Source organism: Diabrotica virgifera, chromosome 8 (assembly GCF_917563875.1).
Source record: "Diabrotica virgifera virgifera chromosome 8, PGI_DIABVI_V3a".
In the NCBI taxonomy this organism is placed as follows: domain Eukaryota; kingdom Metazoa; phylum Arthropoda; class Insecta; order Coleoptera; family Chrysomelidae; genus Diabrotica; species Diabrotica virgifera.
In genome coordinates this window covers 119,591,254-119,615,018 of record NC_065450.1, presented here as the reverse complement: position 1 = coordinate 119,615,018, position 23,765 = coordinate 119,591,254, and the positions used below count along the sequence as shown (strand labels likewise).

At 34.4% G+C, this 23,765-nt stretch overlaps 1 protein-coding gene across 3 annotated transcripts in view; it reads right to left on the bottom strand.

Annotated features, from left to right (window-relative positions):
* Positions 1-11,923: 11,923 nt before the first annotated feature.
* Positions 11,924-23,765, bottom strand: part of LOC114338432 (tyrosine-protein kinase Abl) — a 277,967-nt gene continuing 266,125 nt past the window's right edge. For all 3 annotated transcript variants that reach the window (XM_050659242.1, XM_028289035.2, XM_050659241.1), the window contains one exon: positions 11,924-19,762. In XM_050659242.1, coding sequence (XP_050515199.1) covers positions 18,531-19,762 — 1,232 coding nt within the window. In that variant the 3' untranslated portion in view covers positions 11,924-18,530. The remainder of the gene's footprint in view (positions 19,763-23,765) is intronic.

The following is a 23,765-nucleotide window of genomic DNA, read 5'->3' as shown; positions in this document are numbered from 1 at the left end:
ATCACTCAATGCACGTATTGGCATTAAAAACGAAAAATCGATAATTTTTGACATATCGGGTTTTGCCTTAGTACCACAGAATTATTGTACTCAAGGGAACCCACCGTCAAACGAACATTGATGAAAATTACTAGGAAGGAGAAACAGCTATAGTGTTAGACGAAATTGAAGTTGCTGTAAAAAACTAGAACATAACGAATCCTAAAGTAATTGCAACAAAAAAGGAATATAACACGGAACAAACGACCATTTGCAATGCCTTAAAACTCTAGTCACAGAGTTTATCGAATATAATAGACTCTTACTTTGTTGACTTCTACAAAGCATTTGACACAGTGGAAACAGTCGATATCTTAAAAACACTATCAGAATGCAGAATAGACGACAAGTAAGCGAATATTATTCGAAATATATACGAAAGTGCGACAACACTGTAAACCTTCATTGCATGTCTGAGAAGATAAAAATTGACAGAGGGGTGCGACAGGGAGACACCTTGTCGCCAAAACTATTTATAACAGCTATAAGTACACATTTAAGCGACTAGAGTGGGAATCAAAGGATATTAGCATCGATGGAAAGATATTAAATCATCTCCAATATTATTATGCTGATGACATTGTTCTCATAACAGATGCCTTAGAAGCTAGTTATGCTACAACTACAACAAGTAACACAGAGAGTAGGTTTAAAGATTAACTATGGAAAAACTAAAACGATGACCAATCTCGTCCCCAACGAGCTAATATAAATCGAGAAATCGCCCATTAAACTTGTGGAAAAATATGTGTATTTGGATCACGAAATCAAGTTAACGCAAGAAAACCAAACATGCGAGCTATTTAGAAGAATAAGTTAGGGTTGGGTTGCATTCGGAAAAATGAGAGACGTGTTTAAAACAAATATAGGTACCAATCCATATAAAAAAGAAAGCTTTTAACCAGTGCGTTTTACCAGTCCTCACATGCGGAGCAGAAACCTTAATTCTCACAAAGACATCAGCTGAAAAATTGAGGACACGACGAAAGTCGGAGAGATCAATGCTTGGAAGAAGCTTAAGAAGTAGAGCAAGTAACGAGGAAGTTCGTAGACGAATCGGAGTGGAAGATATTATCGAACGTGGGATGGAAGGGATGGGCGAGACACGTTGCAAGAATGAAAAACGACAAATGAACAAAAAAATTGCGTGAGTGGAGACCACGGGCAGACAAGCGAATCCGAGGAAGACCCCAACATGATGGACGACGACCTCAAAAGAATTGTAACCAATTGATAACAGAGGCCCAGAACAGAAGATTGAAATATCTGGAGGAGGCTTATGCTCAACAATGGACAAATCAGAGCTGACTGATGATGATCGATGAGATTCATTTTGTAAGATCACTTGTTTTCGCAACATTCAGTTATATCTCCGAGTACTATAGTATACATACTCCGAGTACTGTAGTACCTGTATACAAAAACAAGGGAGATATACAGCAGTGTACAAACTACAGGGCTATAAAACTGCTTAGCCACACCATGAAAATATGGGAGAGAGTAATTGATAGACGGATACGTGAAGAGACCGACATATCCGAGAATCAATTTGGCTTTATGCAGGGCAGATCAACAACAGACGCACTTTTCATTATAAAGCAGTTGATGGAAAAATACAGGAGTAAAGAAACAAACGCTCATATGGTATTCATTGATCTTGAGAAAGCACATGATAGAGTTCCTCGAGAGATTCTGTGGTGGGCACTCAATAAGAAAGGAGTCCCTGGTGCATATGTAAAGATTGTGAGGGATATGTATGAGGGAGTAACGACTAGTGTTAGGACAGGTATGGGAGAGACTGATAAATTTCATGTGAAAGTAGGATTGCACCAAGGCTCGGTGCTTAGCCCGTATTTATTCTCATTAGTCTTGGACCAGATAACAGCGAAACTACAGGGTAACATTCCATGGTGCTTAATGTATGCCGATGATATCGTGTTAGTAGGAAATAGTGAAAGAGACTTAGAACAAAAACTGGAACAGTGGACACGAGCTCTGGAGGAAAAAGATTTAAAACTTAGTAGGACAAAGACAGAGTATTTGGAATGTTCATTTAAAGATGGAGTTACTACAAATAAAATGGTGTCTTTGGATGGTGAACTGATTGGAAAAAGCACTAGTTTCAAGTACCTGGGATCGGTATTACAGAGTAATGGAGAAATAGATGGAGATGCATGCAGTAGAATTAGGGATGGATGGATGAAGTGGAAGGAAGCGAGTGGTGTGTTGTGTGACAGAAAAGTTCCAATGAAGCTGAAAGGAAAATTCTATAAAACAGCCATAAGACCGGCTATGATGTACGGAACTGAATGTTGGGCAGTGAAAAAGAAAGAGGAACAACGAATGCATGTGGCGGAGATGAGAATGCTTAGATGGATGAGTGGAATTACAAGAAAGGATAAAATTAAAAATGAGTATATTAGGGGAAATCTAGGTGTGGCACCAATTGATGCCAAAATAACAGAGCATAGGTTGAGATGGTTTGGTCATGTTCAACGTCGAGACGTTAATCACCCAATACGAAGAATAGCTGAAGTGCAGATTCCTGGAAGGAGTAGGAGAGGAAGACCAAATAAGACCTGGGGGGAGACGATAAGGCAGGACATGTTGGTAAAGGGGATTAACATTGATGTGATCCAAGATAGAATTGTGTGGAGAAATGCAATTAGGGAAGCCGACCCCGCAGAGAATGATGATGATGATGATCAGTTATATCTCCGAGATCTGTACTATTAGAGAGAACATCAGATTAGACGCATTTGACACATTGGGAAGAATTTTTAATTACTTTGGACACCTAGGACAGACATATCATAGAAAGTTAAAGAAACACGGCGTGCATCTAGCTACGCATTTGCAGGGATATGAACCTTCTTTAGTCAAATGACTCGTGGCCAGTAGTCCATGGGAAATCAGCGGAAAAAGTGGTTAATACAGTGGATAAACTTCTGGATAAAAACTTCTCGACTAACTGACGAGTACGACTAAACAAAATAGAAAGATGAAGATTCAGATTCCATGGAAAGTTAAAAAAGTAATAAGGACTTTGGAAGAACGTCAACATTCATAAGGTTTGTTCCAACTCGTCACAAAAACCGTTCTTGAACGGTTACGAGTATGCGGAGTAACGAAAAATGTGTTACTGCGCATAATTATTATCTAACGATTCAAGAACGGTTTTGTATAGAGCTGGAATAAACCTATAATTAACACACCTGCTAAGATGTATGTGGGTGGTCCGATAAGTACTTAGCCTCTCCGCCCGATGGCACCACTATCTCAAGAAAAATGGGCACGCAGTTTCTCAACTGGTGATAACCCAGCCTACGAGAATTGCACGATAAATTGAAGGTGTATTTACAAAAAAAGATTATGTATGACTGTGTGCTCACTTTATAATGCTCAAAAAATTACGGGATCTGGATTTCAATGCATATTTTTTTATAATTCTCGTATCAAAGTTACGCATGAAGCTAGGCGTAATAATGACAGTCGAGAAACTGCAGGGCCTCGATTTTTGATCCTTGGCTTCGTTATCAAACGTATTCGGTTCGTATCTGTTTAGTATACGTAGCGCATACGTTCGATAACGAAGCGAAGGGTCAAAAATCGAGGCCCTAGCGACCCAAGAAAAATATATGCACTATCGTATAATACGGGTCGCCCATGTTTCCCCAACTGTCATCAATACGACTAACTTCACGCGTAACTTTGATACGAGAATTATAAAAAAAATATGCATTGAAATCCAGATCCCGTAATTTTTTGAGCGTTATAAAGGGAGTACAAAGACATACATATTTCTTTTTTTGTAATTACAGCTTAAATTTACCTAACACTACTCGTAGACTCTGCCGATAAGGTAGAGTCGTGTTGGGGAAACCTGGAGTGCATACATTCTTGTAGAAGCCCTACGTCACAATCTCAATCGAATCGGACTCTTAGATTTTATAAAAATGAAAAAAGAACAATATCGGTCAGTGATGCGATTCGTGTTTTTGAAAGGGAAATCGCGCAATGAAATCAAAGAGTGCTTGAATGGTGTATACGGTGAGCATCTAAACATTCCGTATATGTATTTGGAACCTAGGAGTTTTCTATTGGTTCTTTGCAGCACGCGGTCATATTTTAACCAATAGGCGGCGAGGTTCCAAACGCATATACGGAATGTTATTCAGTGCAAAATTCATATACGGAATGTTAAATATTCGTACACCGAAAAAGATAAGTTTTTATTGGAGTCTATTAAAAGGAGATTGATTTTAAAATACTTGTTACTGTACTATTAAATAAAAATAAAACCATTATAGTATTTGGAATGCTATTTGGTGTAAATTCATATGCGGAATGTTAAATATTCGTAGACCAAGAAATAGGACTTTTTATTAAACAGAACCTTTTCACTGCGGCTAGTTTTAAAAGTAGTATGGTCTCTGGTACGGCTGTTTCATGCCTGTGCTGATCAATCCGGTTGCCGCAGTCAGTCGATGTAGTACTATGGCGTATAAATACGGTTCGCGCAGTGTATCAAAACAGTGTATTCAGGACTGTATTTGCAATTTTGCAGAATTAACTGTTAATCTGTTGCTGTTAGATTCTTGAAAATTAATAATTTGTGGACGTAATAGACCTTATAAAAACTGATTCAAAATTTAGTTTTTGAAGATTTTTCCCACTTTTATTAGGAGTGGCAAAACTGGATATAATATGTTCTGCAATTTTCGGCCCTCATTTGCAATCGTTTGGATGCTAAATGCTACACACACAAAATCTTGAAAATGCAACCCAAAAATCTCAGATTATTTACTATTATTGTTGTATTTATTAAATTACCGATCATAACGCTCTTGTACTTTTTTCAAAGTCAATAATAGATTTATGAGCAGCTGTAATTCGCACAATTGAATTTTTAAACTAAAATTAAATTAGTTGATAAACACTATCCTGCATAAATACAGCGAAGGGGAATCCTAAGATTATACAAGTAAATCCTCCAGAGTGCGTGCCTGTATAAAAAGGTGCGGATTTATACGGCTCCTGCAGTAAAGTATAAAATTTTTAAAAGTATTGTAAATTTTGATATAATATGTCTAACTCTCTTCTATAGGCAACATACAATACGCAAACAATATCTGATTTATACGCTTGCCGCAGCGAATGCCGAAAAAGGTTACGCGTATTTATCCGGTTCCCGTTGTAAGGGCACGAAATTATTTTACGTATATATCCGGTTCCCGCAGTGAAAAGGTTAAAGAAGGCTGATTTTAAAATACCTATTTTGTTAATTTATTATTAAAGAAAAATAAAACAATGATTACCTATATGCAATGTTATTTGGTGCGAAATTCATAAATGGGATGGTATAGATTTGAGAGATATATTTCTTTATTTCACTAAGCTTTCGCTTTCTCAGAATTTTTAATGACTTGCACGTGTTGTTTAGTATGTTTAATTCTTTAATAATACAAAAAAAAAAGGAATAAAGTCCTTTATAAAAGGTATATATTTAAAATCCCTAAAAAGGGCTACATCACAGAACCAGTTTTCGATTGGCTGACCATTCATCATCAGTGCATTCCTAAAATGAATATAACCTGATAAAATGATAAAAAAACAAAGGTTTTAAAATTTTTACTACGATTAGAAAAAGTTGTAGGTTATACTCACGTGACCTTACCATGCTAACCACAAAAACATAATATTACAAATTTTATTTAGATACATTACATAATTATAACTATTTTGGTGGTTAGCATGTAAGATACCGTGAGTATAACCTAGAACTCTTTTTAACCGTAGTCAAAATTTAAAAAAATGATGCACTGATAATGATTGGTCAACCAGTCGAAAACTAGTTCTGTGATGTAGCCCTTTTTACAGATTTTAAATATAGACCTTTTATAAAGGACTTTATTCGTTTTTCTGTATTACGAGTATATGGTATACAGCCAACTACAGAAAAACCTTTTTCCTTGTGGATCTTTAATAATACATAAACAATAATTTTTCTATTCTCATACTATCAATAATTATGATGTCACTACCTGTATCATAATGAACTTCATTATGATACAGATTTTCATTAGGATACAGATTTTTAACCAATAGAATCGCGATACGACATTTGCGAAAACAGGTGGCATACGCGCAGTAAACAATGGCGAGTCAAATACATACGCTTTGACAGTTCTCAATATGTAAACAAACTGTCACACTGACAAACTACTTAATTTGTTTACGTTACAAAATTAATAAATTCGAATATATTTTTTTTTGTGAATGATCATAGAAAAAATCGTGTATATAACTTGCATTTAATGATCATTATGAAGCTCGTACTCTATACGAAACTCGCTGCTAGGCGGCTCGTTTCGTATCCCTTATACTCGCTTCATAATGACCGTCATTAAATGCTCGTTGCATAATATACTATTAAAAACCAGTCTCATTTTAACTGGCTTTAATAAAAATCGTCTTTTTGTTCTACGAATATTTAACATACCGTATATGAATTTCGCACCAAATAAAATTCCAAATACTATAATTGTTTTATTTTTATTTAATAATACAGAGTAACAAGTATTTTAAAATCAATCTCCTTTTAACAGACTCTAATAAAAACTTATCTTTTTCGGTGTACCTACGAATATTTAACATTCCGTACATGAATTTGGCACCGAATAACATTCCGTATATGCGTTTGGACCCTCGCCGCCTATTGGTTAAAATATGACCGCGTGCTGCAAAGAACCAATAGAAAACTCCTAGGTTCCAAATACATATACGGAATGTTTAGATGCGTACGGTGACCGGTGACTCTTCTCCTTCGATGGCGATCGACAAAAATTGGTTTGTTTAACGAGTTTGAAGACCAGCTATCTCGGAGGATAACGTGAAAGAAATTCACGATCGCGTATTGATAGACTGCCGACTGAAGGTTCGCGAGATAGCTGAGAGAGTAGGCATCTCAAAAGATCGCGTGGGTTATATCCTGCATGAACTTTTGGGCATGAGAAAGCTGTCGGCGCGATGAGTGCTGCGTTTTCTCACTCAGGCCAATAATTGCGATTATGAGACCATTTCTAAGCCGTCGACGAAACACTGATCCACCGGTACTCACCAAAGACCAAGGAACAGTCGATACAGTGGACGTTACCCCGTGAACGTGCTCCGAAGGAGGAGAACACTGTCCTATTGCACGGAAAGGTGATGACCACCGTTTTCTGAGATTAAAAAGGTGTGATCTATATCAACATCCTAGAAAATGGCAGCACGGCTACAGAGCTCCACTATGCCGCATTATTTTGGGAAAGAAAAAAAATGCTCTTTCATCATGACAACGTACCGGCTCACACCTCCGCCGTCGCTATAGCCAATCTGGTAGAATTGCGCTGAGAACTGCTGCCCCATCCACAGTATTCTCCAGATTTGTATGACTTATTTTTGTTTCCAAACTTGAGAAGGTCTCTCGTCGGGCAGACATTTAGTCGAATGAGGAGTTCATCGCCGCCATGGACACCTACTGTGTAGACCTCGAGAAAACAATTATTTCAGACGGATTAAAGAAGTTGGAGCATCGCTGGGTCACGTGTATCGAGCTAAAAGGAGACTATACGTTCAGAAATAAAGCACCACTTTTCCAAAAAGTACATTTTTTACATAGTTTAACCTATATTTTTTCTGCGGTTACCCTGAGAACCATTCGTTCAAAAATGTCTTTGGTACATTCCATGTCAAATCACTCAGGCAAAAACTTTTGGATATCCGATTTTTCTGAAACTTGTATCGCTTCTGCGCGACGTAAAAATAAGACATTTATTCAAGGTCAAACGATCTTCTTTTTTTTTCTCAAAATGCTATTTTATGCGATTTTACAGTGATTTGGTGTTTATTTACACAAATTTGCATTTTCTATCGTAAAGTATCAATGGAAAAAATAATATTTTAATAGGGGGGACTCAAAAATGTCATTATATGGCATTATAACAAGTTATTTTCATTCAAAACAAGTTTTTGATCACATTTTAGTGTAGAAAACGTTAAAATACAGTTAAATATTTGCATTCTCCTCCATTTCCAAAATACATCATATTCGATTGGGCTGAAAATTTGCTTACAGATACCCAAAACATACGACTTAATGTGGTTAAAAGGATTTGAATTATTTTAGAATGCAAAAAAAGTTACATGCAATAATATCAGACTCAAAAGTATATTAGTCCGGTCGGGATAGCATTTGACCTTGCATGCCGAGCTGCCCAAAATTTTATTTTTCAAATCTTTAGGGGGGTCAATAGTAGTCTAAATTTAAAATCGCGAATGAACTCCTCTGTTGCATTAGCCGCCATCTTAATTTTAAAGCAGAATCGTTTTTGCCCAATATCTCCGTCATTTTTAACTATTCGACAAGACTGGTAGGAACTGAAATTCATTGAGTACAATGCAATTCAATGAATAAACGCAATGAGTACAAGGCAAAATAAAAGAGCTCCAGGTGAAGACGGAATGTTATTGGAAATGATATAGTAATGGAGAACATCACATAAAAATGCTAAAAAATATATTTAACACATGTATAGAAATATGTGAAGTACCCACAGCTTGGTTAGGTGGTCTATTAACAGGGAAATTAATATAAATTAGAAAACTATAAACCCATTAGTCTCTTATCAGTCTTGTATAAGCTGTGTGTGCAGATAATAATTACACTGCGACTAACAACAAAACTGGATAGTTATCAGCCTCGAGAACAGGCAGGATTTAGAAAAGGTTATAGCACCATACATCATATAAAAGTAATAAGAGCACTAATCGAAAAATCAAACGAATACAACATAGCACTCTGGATGGCTATGGTAGATTACGAGAAGGCATTTGACTCAATAGAATTTTGGTCAATCCTTAATGCCTTAAGCAACAATAAAGTTGATGACCGATACTCCAAAATCATTAAGTATATACATGGTGAGTGGGAAGGAACGCGCCAAACTTTAAGACTGTATAATATACGTAAAAATAATCAAAAATAACTCATATGTTGTTATTCGATTTTCATTTGTTTCCGAAATACGGGGTGTTAAAATCTTTATTACAAACTGACGATTTATTTATTGCTCTAAAACCGGTTGAGGTGTGCAAATGAAATTTGATGGGTTTTAAGAAATAGTTATTGCGCATGTTTTGACATACAATTAAGAATTTATATTCATCATTGGCGCGCGTACGGGTAATAGTCTGAAATTTTTTAAAGATAAAAATGGTACGCCACTGAAATATTTCAAATTAAAAATCTTTCTTAAATTCCTCGTTCAATTTGTGACAAAAAATCAATCTTCCCTTTTTTTCATGCGACGCTTAGTTTTTATGCAAAAAATAAAACATCTTAACGCTTACAAAGTTTTCGACGGAGTTTCTATATGAATGTGTAGAAACTTATTTCGAATACTTTGTAAGCGTTAAGATATTTTAGTTTTTCCATGATCGTATGAACAAACATGAAGATATATGGTTTGTCAGAAATTAAACAGGGAATTCAAAAATAATTTTTAATTTGAAATATCTATGGCGCACTATTTTTTTTTCTTTAAAAAATTTCAAACCCTTATCCGTACGTGCGCCAATGATGAATCTAAAATTATTAATTGTGTGTCAAAATATGCGCAATAACTATGTCTTAAAACCCACCAAATTTCATTTGCACACCTCAACCAGTTTTAGAGCAATAGATACATCGTCAGTTTGTAAGAAAAATTTAACACCCCATATCTCGGAAACAAATGAAAATCGAATAACAACACATAAGTTATTTTTGATTATTTTTACGTATATTATACATCCTTAAAGTTTGGCGCATTCCTCCCCACTCACCCTGTATACAGGGTGTTGCATTTAAGATGAATACACCCCTATATTTCGGCTACCAAAATAAACACAAATTTAAAATTTTGTACATACATACAGGTTGATGGTTCACATTTTTTAAGATAGTCAACTGAAATTTAAATTTTAAACGCGGCCTATTGCGAATCCACAAATATGGTGAATTTTAGATATTTTGCTTCGCGTTAGAGATATCAAGTTATTCTGAAAAGTTGTTGCAAATTATTATATTCCCACATTATTATAGCCTCACATACCAAATATCATGACAAAATTCGCACTTTTAGTTTTTTCAGTCAGGACAGCGAATTTTAAAATAGTGGTGGTAAAAGTGTGGAGGTAAAATAGTGATTTTAAAATTGAAAAAATACTGGGCATTTCAAATGATAGTGAGCACGTTGTATGTCGAAGTATTGTACATTGCAGTCAAACTTGAATTATGAAGGTTACTTTCAATATTTTCGCTTCAATTGGAAGAACCTGTACCGTTTCAGATGGGACAATTATGTCCTGGGTCCACCTTTATACGTTAGAAATAAGATATCTGTACAAATAATATTACAAAGTTTCTACCCTATCAAAGTATACAAAAACAGTTTTTTTCAATAGGAACCGTTGTAGCAACAGCCATTCTCGCAAAATTATTGAGTCGATTCTACATAGAAACGAATAAACGCAACATTAAACATGAATATCGCCCTTGGTATAAGAACTAGGTATTTCAAAAATGTTTGTGGTAGGAGCGAACCGACAATCATTGTTTTTATCAATCTATAAGATCCAAATCCAACATAGTTGATGGAATAAAATCCTACTCCGATTCAATTGTCAGATAAATGGATTTAAAATTATGTCCTATTATAGATACATTAGAGGTAGTAACAATAATAGTTTTTGTAATATTTTGACAAAGACCTCTGAATTGTCAATGGAACTGCTCATAGAACTTCATTTGTTGACATAACTAATGTCGTATTATCTCCCACAAATATTATATAATTGAAGCACTTACGGTATGCGGCAATATAAACAGTACTGAAATGCGCATGCTCAAATTTGTATGTGTCATGCGCCGAACGTAGAGTGGTTTCATTACGAACGTCATTAGAATTAACAATTAATAACATTAGAACGTCATTATAACTTATGTGAATGTTGTGTTAATGTTAGGTGCTTCAACATGGTTCTCAGTGTTGCAAAAAAAAGTTTTTATCGTCGAGTACTATTTCCGGCCATACGGAAGAAGTTTCATTTAAACGCATTAACAAGCATATAACACGGTTTATTGGATTCGAACATCCCAAAGTAATCGTCGGACACCGCCTTCACAGTGACCGTGTTACCATTTGGTATGCTGTATCCCCACATGGCATATTGGATCCGTATTTCATTGAAGCAAACGATGAAAAGCGATTAATTGTTAATCAGGAGCGCTACAGAGAACAGATTATCACGCCATTTCTACATGATGTTTAGCGATTTTTTCGTGTCAGGAACCTACCAATTAATCAACAATGGTTTCAGCAGAAGGGCAACTTGTCACACGGCCAGAGATTCTCTTTGAATGCTGTGCAATCATTTTGGGGGTCGCCTTATTTCGCGTGGCAGTGTTTTTCTATACCCATTGCACTCACCAGATCTAACGCCACCTAATGCGTACATATGGGGACGGCTGAAGGAGGCTGTCTCTCGTACCAATACACCTTCTGATATTCCAAAATTGCGGAATAAAAAACAGCCTTTGTTCACAGACATGATTGAGAACCTTCGTGAACGCGACAAAAATGCTTGATACTGAATGCCTCTTGAATATCTGTTTTATCGGAAACGTCGTAGTGAATAATGCTCGCAAGACTATATCATGTAAAAAAATATACTAAACACCTATATAAATAATAATAAACATTTCAATATTAACTTCAGTACTGTCTATTTTGACGCATACTGTAATATTAGAAAGCTGAAACAGTATTTTCTCGAATTGGTAAATATTAAACTACAAAAATTTGTATTTCCATTTTTTATATATAGATAATATTACAAAATATACACGCAAAAATCGGGATACAATTCACTACAAAATAATGACAGTGGAAAAGAAGAATTTATTTCCGATACTATAGGTACTGTACTTATTCTATGCGTAAAATTTATTTGTTCATTATTGTAAAATGCTACTATTAAGTCTTTTATAAATCTCATTTTAGAAAATTTAGTGATTTTTGTGATATCGGTTCCAAAAATAATCTCAAATATACATTTTATAGAAAACATAACTGCTTTGGAGCCAAATAAAAAGAAAATCTTAATAAAATCAAATAATAATTTAAGTTGTTACACAATATCTAATAAAAATATATAATTATGTACAATAAATCAGATAATAGTATACTGTTAATATGAAATGAGTACATACAAGAAAAACCATTCGATGATCTTTTGGTAGAACAAAAATTATACACTCTGACACCGTAAAAAAATATTTAAAAAAATAATGAACAGTTTAGGTTCATTACACATACCAAACAAACAAGTTATCTCAAGTTCTAATCAATAATATACACACCGACAAAAAATGCCATTCTAAAATTTTATGCAAGTCTAAATTTTCCTGATGTTATTTTGTTTTCATTCAGGAGGTATATAATATTTTTCTATTTATTACTTGGCTCACCAATGAGGTAAGGTCCAACTCTAATAATTGTTAATGCTTTTCTCTGATAGTATTTGATAAGATAAATGAGAAAATAGTGCAAGAGAATCGGTGCAAGTATTAAGTCCCCTCTAACCATTTTGTGAACTATATGGTTTAAATTAATAATCACTTTGGATAACGGAACTAAGACACATAATATTTATAGTTTTTATATTTTGATGACTCAAAATCATTAAAAACAACAGAAAGATTGCGTTTACAAAATTGCGCAATGACATGCGCAAGAAGCAAAAATTAGAAAAACTTATTATGGTAAATAAAACTGAAAAAGAAAAAATATGAAGACTAGAAAGGAATATATAGACTTACTTCGGGAGAACAAATAAGTCATTTTATTAAAATTAAGTATTTTTTGTTACTTTTTAAAAATAAGGTCTTTTGTATTAGTTTTAGTAAAAAATATTAATTGACATTTTAATTTTCGCACCAGAAGACACTATGAAACGATTTTCAATACGAATTTGATTTGAATGATTTGAAAGAAAATATGTAATTATTTGTGGTAAATGAAAAACTAATGTATGTAATTGGTTACTCAAGCGATAAATGATACAAACCCGTACTGATCAGATGAGGAAGATTTTTTTGTTGATTCCGGTAAATATTATACGAGCAATACCAATTAAGTTAAAATGGCACTAACGTAAATGACATGTATTTTTTTGTAATTCAGCCGCCCTCTTACCATATTATTTAAGATTTGTCATTACGAGTAAGCGTTATCTTCATATACTATTTTTACTACAAAAACACGCTTACATCATTCAAGATTTCTGACGTCAGAGCATTAACAAAGCATTACGCTCCTTTCACACAATAAGAATTCAAACGTGCGATCGCTAGAACGCATGATGACATTCCAATGGTGGCTCAAGCAATCCCATCGTATCTTTCACATTACACCGAACGTTCCAACCGGTGTGTAATGAGAAAGGTACCATAGGATTGCCCGATCCACTATTGGAATGTCATCGTGCGTTCTAACTAGTGATGTAAGCGTGTAGTGAATCTTGAATGACGTAAGCGTGTTTTTGTAGTAAAAATAGTATACGCAGAAGAACATTTCTTAAAATAAAACAGAAGAAAGTTGCGAAACTTTTATAAAATTTTAGAAGGGCGATTTTTTAGGTTGGTTTATAATATTAACACAATATCATAAATAAATGAAACCAATATAGTCTTTGGATTGTATAAAATTATTAATATAATTCTACATGTATCATTTTTATCTTAGTTACTAAGTAGACAACCATCCATACAAGTTCACGTCACCCTTTAAAATTATATTATAAGAAAAAGACTAGCATAAACTTAATACAACTATTAAATAAAATGTAAATATTACTACGTTTGTGACTTCTTATTCATTCAAACGATAGATTCTGATAAATTTCGCTCTGTATTTAACAGTGTTGATAAAACTATAGACAACCTAGTTTTTCATAGGAACTATTTTTGCATATACAGAGTATACTTTAAAATCCTAACAAAAGAAAACTACTAAAACTAAGTCCATATAGCATTTTACGTTGATTTAATGTAAATAACTTTGCCGAAAAATGCATCATAAAAAGATATAACTGGTTGTGCACGTCGCCCAAACATTAAATGTAAATATTTTCAAAACAGATTAATTTTAAATGATTTTTTCAACTTGAACTTGGGAACTTGCCTCTAGTTGTTTCTTTTGTCGTTTTATAAATGATATATTATAAAATAAATATTATTTTTGTACTGCATTGTTTTATAGTTATTAAGGTATCAATGTTATTATCTGCAATACACGTGATGCCTTCAACGTTTAATGTCAATATTCTTTAAGTATATGAGAAAAAATTGAATGAATTTTGAATAAATTAGTTTTTAAATAAGTACCAGCATTTACCTGAACAGTCGTAACGTAATTGTGGTAACCATAGTTTTTGTTATTTGTCAACTTGACAGTACGTAAAAATAATTTTACGATTGAGGCGTACAATGTTCGAAATGTCCGAAACACCGATCTCCCCCAAGATATTTTAGTGAAAGCCACTAAAGCTGTGGATACGATTGTGCCAAAAAAAACAAGGCGGATTTACGAGAAAGAATATTTCATTTTGAGGCATGTTTTACAACCAAAAATAATTTTTATTGTAATAAATTGATTTTATTAATTAATTAATAAAGGGTGCCATAAAAAAATAATTATTTTAAGACAAATTCGAAAAAAAAGGTATGCCAGTTCCCTACTTATATAAAATATAAATTTTTATTTCCCTATAGTTATATAAAATTTTTGAACTAAAATCATAAGTAAAACGTTTGAAGAGCGTTAAAGGGCTCATGTATATAGTATTTTTACTACAAAACCGATATTACGTAGGTCAAAATTTTTGACGTAAGAGAACTGTCAAAACATTAGAATGTGACTGTTCATTATTGCCATGTTTATAATAAACATGGCAATAATGAAAAGTCACATTCTAATGTTTTGACAGTTCTCTTACGTCAAAAATTTTGACCTACGTAATATCGCTTTTGTAGTAAAAATACTATATTTATTATCTTTGAAAATTTTATGATTTTTAAATAAATACAATGTGTTCTCTACGGAGACTTCTTCTTCTTCTTTTGCCCTTTAATTCGTCCAATTCTGAACATAGGCTTCCCCCAGTTTCCTCCATTCGCTTCTGTTTAGTGCTTTCTGTTTCCAGTGCGTTCCTCCTATCTTTTTAATGTCGTCTCCCCATCTCATCTGGGGTCGTCCTCTTGCTCTCTTTCCTGTCCATGGTCTCCATTGTTGTATCGTGCTATTCCACCTATTTTCCGTTTGTCTAGCGTTATGACCTGCGAAGCTCCATTTTAGCCTGGTTATATGTTGACCTGCGTCTCTACGGAGACACTGAGATCTAAATCATGTCCAAGGTTAACCATATCGGTTTGACACGGCCACAAAGTTGTCTAGATTTAAATCCTCGCGATTTTGTGCATTGTATGCATTTTATTACGAAAATTAGCGTTTTCAATTAAAATCTCTTTAATTGAGCAGGTCTAAGGGATTAGTTAAAAACGGTCTTTGCAAAATAATATCACATTTCAATAGTTACTATCTTTCACAAATAGTATTGAATTTATATTTGATATAAGGTAATTTACATGAAATAGACACTAAATAGACTCCATACGACGCATTTTTCGTTTTAGATTGTTTTGGGTCCTTTATGGAGCACTATCTTATCACATAAAATTAATCTGTTTTATTGGGTACACACGTCTTTGGATAATTTCCATAAACCATTTTCGTTTAAACCGTACATATAATTTAGCAACAACTCGTTTCGAATTCATTACATAACTATAATACTTAATTTGGCAGTCAGTTTTTTCTGTCTAATTTTAATAATAAAAATAGTGAACCCAGTACTAACCATGAGAAATCCTTAAACTACCTATAGGAAAAAGTTGCTGCAGGTTTTTATGAAGATCACATGAACTTTTGGTAGAGTTTACATGAAAGGACAGTACAAAGTTCTTTGTACAAACGCCTAACTACCAAGTGAGAGACTCGCTTGAGTTAAGAAAACGAATAATAATGATAATATTATTCATAACTCTTGTCTTATTAATTGTGTGACTATTATATATGACATCTTACTCTTTTAGAAACTGTTGAGAAGGAGATGGAGCTAAAATAGTGAGTACATAATATTCTAAACAAAAACACTTTTAAAGAAAATAATGAAAACAAAAAACGAACTCGCATACAATATTAGATGTGGATGACACCTCACTCATGGCCCAATAGATGGATGATTTTCTACTTATTCAATGAATAGAGAGGAGATAAGATTGATAAATATATAAAACAGGAAAATATATGAAATTATACACAGAACATGATCACCTCAAGCAGATGTAAGACTACAACTACTTAGAAATGAATATTAAATAATAATTTGTCTCCGAAGATGCAGTCGAAAGCTCGATGTAGAGAATTTTTTCGTGGCTCAACCCAGAAACTGAATAAATTTTATCAGAATTTCTGAATATTTATCCGTTTACAGATGTCTAACTCAAGGCAACATTTCCTAATTACGATTGTATTGGCATCGTGATATGAATATCCTTTGAATATCAAAAGAGGTCAAATACAGAGGCAAATCTCATTAAATTTACATTTATATTCTTAAAATATACATAATAATCCGAATGAGTCTATTAAACATATATAGAGAGTATATCTTATTAGTTAAATAAAAATTTTATGTCACAAAAGTAGCACAAAATTAGCAGGATACAAAATATTGACATGTAAAATTAATAAATTATTGAGCATATATAAATGCTTAAAATTATATAAGTTGTATCACAGTTTGATGAAATAAATATAGGATTTTGTGATATATCATAAAGATTTGTTTACGTATGAATTTAGAAAAGAATTTTTTCACTCTTATTATATTAATTGTAAATTATTATAGTCTGTTCGCTAAACTCAGACACAACTGGCTAGTTATTTTAGCAAGTAATTTTGCCAATTTGGTAGAATTGTCAAAAAAATAATTACTAAATAGTTAATAATTACTAAATAGTTAATAATTTTGCCAATTTTGGCGAAACTGGTAAAAAACAAAAAAAATTACCTACTAAAATACTAGTCAGTTGGGTCTGAGTTTAGCGAACCGACTATACAAAAGAAATCTTACACAAGTGACAATAAAACCCTTCGATACTGGGGATGCATACAAAATAGTTATATATTTTAAACCCCTGCCCAATAGAAGACCATTCATATTTTTTCAGCAAGCGATCTTTAAAATAAGATTTTTTTTATCCCACAAACAAGGATGCGCTGAAACAATAACGTGAACGAACTTTTCATTATTCCACGAAAAACGACATCATTTTAAATGAACCAGTTGTAGTCACATTTCTGAACAAATAAATGCAGACGACAGACGCCCCACCGCGTTGGCGCCGCGCCGCGGTACTTCCCCTATACAAGATATAACAAATTGCCTTGAATTGCTATACCCATTGGAGTTCCGACAATTCGTATCAGCGACATGCGATATTAAGCAATATGGAGTATATCGAACCGTTTGAAGCAATATCGCCGAAACAATTGCCGCATTTTTTAAAAATTGTTCCATAATATCGCCCCACTAATTACTCATGGTTGATCCATTCGTGTCGTCAAGCAATATTATTACTCAAAAAGTTGTCCGTAAAAGAGATTAATCCTTAACATCTTAACCATAGAAATCTCACATATAATCATGGAGACCTTACGAAAGTAAACGACCAAAGGAAAGACCACAGATGGATTGGTGAAAAAGAATGATGATTAAAAGAATAGCCAGAACAAATTAGAAATATGTTGTTCAGGATAGAGACCGATGGAAGGAATTGCGAGAGCCCTATGTATGTCCAAACATGGACGATAGAAGGCTAGGAAGAAAAATAAAGCAATTTATATAATAACTTCCATGTTGTGAAAATAACTACTTTGTGTACAGAATTATTTGTCAAACCAAAGTTTTTTAACACAGTAATGGAGAAAAAGACAAAAAAATGTTCGATAGGCCACACCCTAAAATATTCGTGTTAATTTTTGAAAGAACGAGAAAGAACCTACAGAGATGAGCTCAAATGGGAAAAAAAACAAAGAAAATTTGCTATAGGCCAGTGTACACTAAAAACTAACTTTTTTGTTCTTCTATCTAGTAATGCTATTTTTTTAGTTTAATACTTAATAATTTATGATATATCACAAACAAAATAATCGAAATAAACACCAAAATTAACATTCACTCCTAAATGCATAATTTACCTTATACAAAATCGAATCAATACACAACATGGTCCTAGTAGTCGTATAAACGTATTTAAGGATTGGGTTCTAGAGAGTCCGTTTCTATCGAAAAACCACGTTAACTACATCCTTAATGGTATTGTTCACTTCGTTAAGACATCTACTGTTTTCAGAAGTGTTTCTTGATCCGGCCGATCTTAGTTGGCGCGCCTGACTTTCCAATCGGGTAAGTAGTTCCCTAAATTGGAATTTCGTATGAGCAGGGACAACATTATCTGCATAATCCATACAGAAACTGTGAAGCAAGCCTATTTTATCAGAAAGTTGAAGCCACGTCGCTGTAGATACAACAGAATTGGTTTTAATGCTATTTAACGTCGTTTCTAACGCCTGTGATATCTCTAAAATATTATCCTTTCCACTTTTATCGCTGGTAGTCATCTTCGTATCATCTTCTGGAGTTTTATTTTCGATGCTAGTTGGTTTGGCCATTATAGGAGGTTTTGCGTTGGAAGCCATGGGGGTAGCATATATTGCAGAACCTGCCGGTCGACTTATAATAGGCTTCAAGGCTTTTACAGCTGGTTTTGTGGGTATTAAAGGTTTATCTTCGTTTCCAGGAGGCCACGCTTTCTTATCAGTCTTACTTAATTTGAATGTGTCATCAGTTATTTCTACGGGATTTTCGATTATTTCTTCGGTTTTGCTATTTTTTATTGATAATTTTGGACTTAGCTGAACGTTCCCTACCATATCTGAGCTGTCTTTAGGCTCCCAAAGCTTTTTTAAACTACTAATACTACCTGTACTCTTCCTTTTGTCATCACTATCATCTAGTTTTAAATTCCCACTATCTGAACTCGCCGTACTTTCTCTTTTGTTAATATCGGATTCGTTGTCTTCTCTGTCTTCAGATTTCTTGTCGCTCTCTACTTTTCGCAGCCTTGATTTAAAATCTATAATAACGGGAGCGTCTTTCTCAGTTTGTTCTTTGGTAATTGTTTTTTTAGCGTCTACTTTTTTGAGCTGGGAGACGAATGTTACTCCGTTATTCGTTGTTAAATTTCCTTGAGAATTCTTTCTACCTACGCTAATCTCTACATCCTTTTCTAAATTAAGAGATTGTGAAAGTTCAGTCACCAACTGAGATACAGGATCATGGCTAATGCCACTCACAGCCAATATTGTTTCAACTGGAGATTCTTTCAAATTTTTACTTTTTAAATTTTGACTTTCCTTGATCTCGGCTACCAGTTTTAACTCCATTTCTTTCATTACCAATTTATTTCTAAACACTTTGGAAGATTTATTGTCGTCCAGGTCTACAGCTTCATCTGAAATAGAAATATTTTTGGTTAAAAAACGAAGTCTGTAAAATGAAGTTTTTCATTAAAATTATATATTTAAACGTGCCTGACAAACCATTCATAACACTCACCCTATGAATCATCCTCGTTAACTAACAACAAAAATATAAAATACTACAATCAGCTTTTTGGGAAATCGATTTGAAAGGTTTCACAACATTCAATTTCTTTAACAAAGTGAACAATACAATTGTTAGGGTACGTTTTAAAAATAAAATACTACACTCCATCTCACGGTTTTTCGTTCAGTATGGGCTCTTATGGATTATAATATACCTCTCTTACTATTCTTTGCATTTTCCAATGATTCTATCCTTATTTACTGTTGCGTTGTCGCCAGTTCCATTTTCTGTCAAGCCTTTGAAGGTTGTGTCAATAGTTGTGTTCTGTGACTATGGTGTCAATTATTCGGTTAACCTAAATATATTGTTACCTCTTTACCGTTTCAGTTTCTTGTTTTCATTATTTATTACATTTCATATTATTTTTCACAAATCGTTCTCTTCAGGATGGGTTTTGTGATTTTTTACTCCATGCTCCTCTGTGTTGCACAGAAATTAGCATATACAGTCTGAAAAATGAAAGAATACCAATGATCACATCAATCACTTATTTTGTATTTGGTGTCTTTTTTTATAAACAACAAACGTTTGTTATAGAAAAAGAGAGCAAATACAAAATAAGTGATTGATGTGATCGTTCATTTCATTTTTCAGACTGTAATATGATGTAAAAAAAGAAATGGAAAGTGGTTAATTTTCAAATCGCAAGAAACCTAACAAATCAAACAAATTCGAGAAAATCATCACATGAAAACTTACGAGGGTGAATCAAATATGAACCGACCTTTCCGTCCCCGCTTAGCATAAACTGGAGGATATGTCTAAATTAGTCCTGTGGTGGGAGGTTATAGTCTAAGGGCGCGTCCATAGTGCACACTGGTTTTCGAGTCAGACAACCAGCGTCGAATCGGTGTGCGAAGTATCATTCGTATTTAGTTGTGAGCGCTGGTGTACTTTGGACACGCCCAGTTAAATACGAAGGATTTAGCTTCACCGACTCGGCGTCGGCTTTCTGACTCGGAAACCAGTGTGCACTATGGACGCGCCCTTATGTGTGACTGCGCGCTATCGCCTGTTCTCGAATGACGTGCAGTCAGTTACTGTTGCGATGAGTGAGAGAGTAGTGCCATGTTCGGTTGCACAACGCATTGTTATCAAATTCCTTGCAAAAGAAAATGGTGGTCCCGCTGAAGATTATAAAATCAATATGTTTAGTACACAAGTGAAATTTTGGCATATACTAGTTTGTGAAGGACAAGATGCCGTGCAAAACAAAAGTCATCAACGAGGTCCAAGAATTGTCCGATAAAGGAGAAAACTCGTTTGTCTGCAGCAAAGTTTTAGCGACAGTGTTTTGGGATTATCGTGACGTATTGTTGCTGGATTTTCTTCACGAGAGAGGAACCATTAATGCCGCTTATTACTGTAGTCTTTTGGATCGTGTTCGAGCTGCCTATATGTTCAAAAGACTATGTCCTATACTAGATGTGTTGCTCTTGCATGACAATGCCTGACCCGATACAGCTGCCCTAACACAAGAAAAAATAGCGGAAATGCATTGGACTCTCATTGAACATTCTGCATACAGTCCTGATCTTTCACCATGTGGTTACCACATGTTCGGTTCATTAAAAGATGCACTAGGCGGAACGTGTTTTGAGGATGATAATCAAGTGGAGCAATTCGCCTTCATTCTTATTAAAATGGAATACAGAAACTTCCTAGCCGCTGGGAAAAATGCATACAGAAGGAAGGAATGTATATAGAAAAATTAAGTATTGTTTAATTGTTGTAATTAAAATTCAATAAAAAGTTATTAGCAAAGATCGGTTCATATTTGATTGACCCTCGTATGATGCCAGCATACAATCGTTGATCAAACATAAAATACACTATTATTTTATTCAAAATGTTCCACCTAGATACATTAATTTTATACGTCTAACTTTACATAGGCTTTTACGTCATATTGGTTTTGAACAGAAGTAGGATGGTCGAAAAACCATTTTGCTTGAACGAGAGAACATAAAGGCGGAGATAGATATCCGCGCCACAAACTCGGCGCCGTGTGAGCGCCGCGCGTTCGTGGCGCGGTTAATGTTTGTTAAAATTTTTCATTTTGACGAACCTTCTGCGATCCAGAGGAAACTTACGAACATTTAGTAATTGTAGATAATCATGTCTCTGTCCTGTACCTACTTCTCCTACATATTATTTTGGTATTGTTCTGAAACTATTTTCTTGTGGCATCTTATGCAATTTACTATTTTATGTGGAATAAGCCACAATTTGAGTTTGAGTCAAGTTTATTTGACGTTCCAAATAAACAGTAAAAATATCTCTAATAAAATATTTCAAACTATCATCTTCCAATAAAGTCAACCCCTTTCGCGTTTCTGCTCTCCTGATAAATCGTAAAAATTCTCGAATTTTAAGCGACAGTTTCAGTCCTGCAACATTTCAGGGACTACCTTTTTCGCTTTCCGGTGACACAATTATAATATATCTGCTTGTTCCAACTCCGTTGCTTCACCAGAAACGAAGTTAGAAACCTATAGGTTCTTCCAAGTTGTGCGTTACCTTTTTCGCTTTCTAGGTGACACAATTATAATATATCTGCTTGTTGAAACTCCGTTGCTTCACCGGAAACGAAGTTAGAAATCTATAGGTTCTTTTAAGTTGTGCGCTACCTTTTTCGCTTTCCGGTGACAATTATTATAATATTATATCTGCTTGTTCCAACTGCGTTGCTTCACCAGAAACAAAGTTAAATTTTTAATTTATGAATGTTTTTTTATATTAATAACGATTTCCGAAGTGAAAGTCGAAACGTCAAGTAAACTTGATTCCAAACTCGAATTGTGGCTTATGCCCAAATAAAATAGTAAATCTTATTTTGCATTTCTCACGACGGTAAGAAGACAACAATGAAATGACCTTTTTTACATTGGTCTGCTTGTATATTTTTTATTTAAGCTTATATTTCCCTTCAGATGTCGGCTTTAGGTTGTTTTTTTAAATGGTCCTTTGTTGAGAATCCCACAATAATGATTTTCCATGGTAAACATCAATAAGTTTGATATTTCCTTCCGACAACCCCATTACTAACAAATATTCAACTCAGGCACGCCACAGCCAACAAACCACTCGCAAACCCGTCCAAATAAGTATTGCGAACCATCAAAGCGTTTGTTGAAAAACCGACAGAAGTTAGATCGTGGTGCGCCGTGTGCGAGCCGTTTGTGCGCCACTTGAAAACACGTACTAATCTAACAAACATACTGCTCACGAGCGACTCGCACACCGAGCGGAGCGCATATGTATACCTGCCTTAAGATGAAGGATGGAGACATACATAATAATTATTTATTAACCATTCAACTCCATCATCATCATCAATCAGTAAATTGTTGAACATAGGCCTACTCCAGATATTTCCATCGTCTGTTCTGCGCCTCTGCTATCCTTCTTCTTCAAGTGCCATCTCCGTGACGGAGGTCGGCTCTGCTATCCAATTGGCCACAATTCTTTTGAGGTCGTCGGTCCATCGCAGTGGAGAGTCTTTCCCGGCTTCGCTTGTCTGCCTGTGGTCTCCACTCAAGCAATCTTCTTGTTCACTCGTCTTTCATTGTTTTAACATGTCCCGCCCATCTACATTTTTTTTTGTAATACGTTCGATATCTTTCACTCGAGTTCTTCTACGAACTTTCTTATTTCTTAGTCTATTTTTTAAGCATATTTCAAGCATTAATCTTTCCATTTTACGTTGTCTTCAATTTTTCCGCTGATGATTTTGTGGGAGTTAAGGTTTCGGCTCCGTATGTGATGCGTGGTAGAACGCACTGGATGAAAGCTTTCCTTTTTAAATGTTGGGGTATTCATTTTAAACACGCCCCTCATTTTTCCGA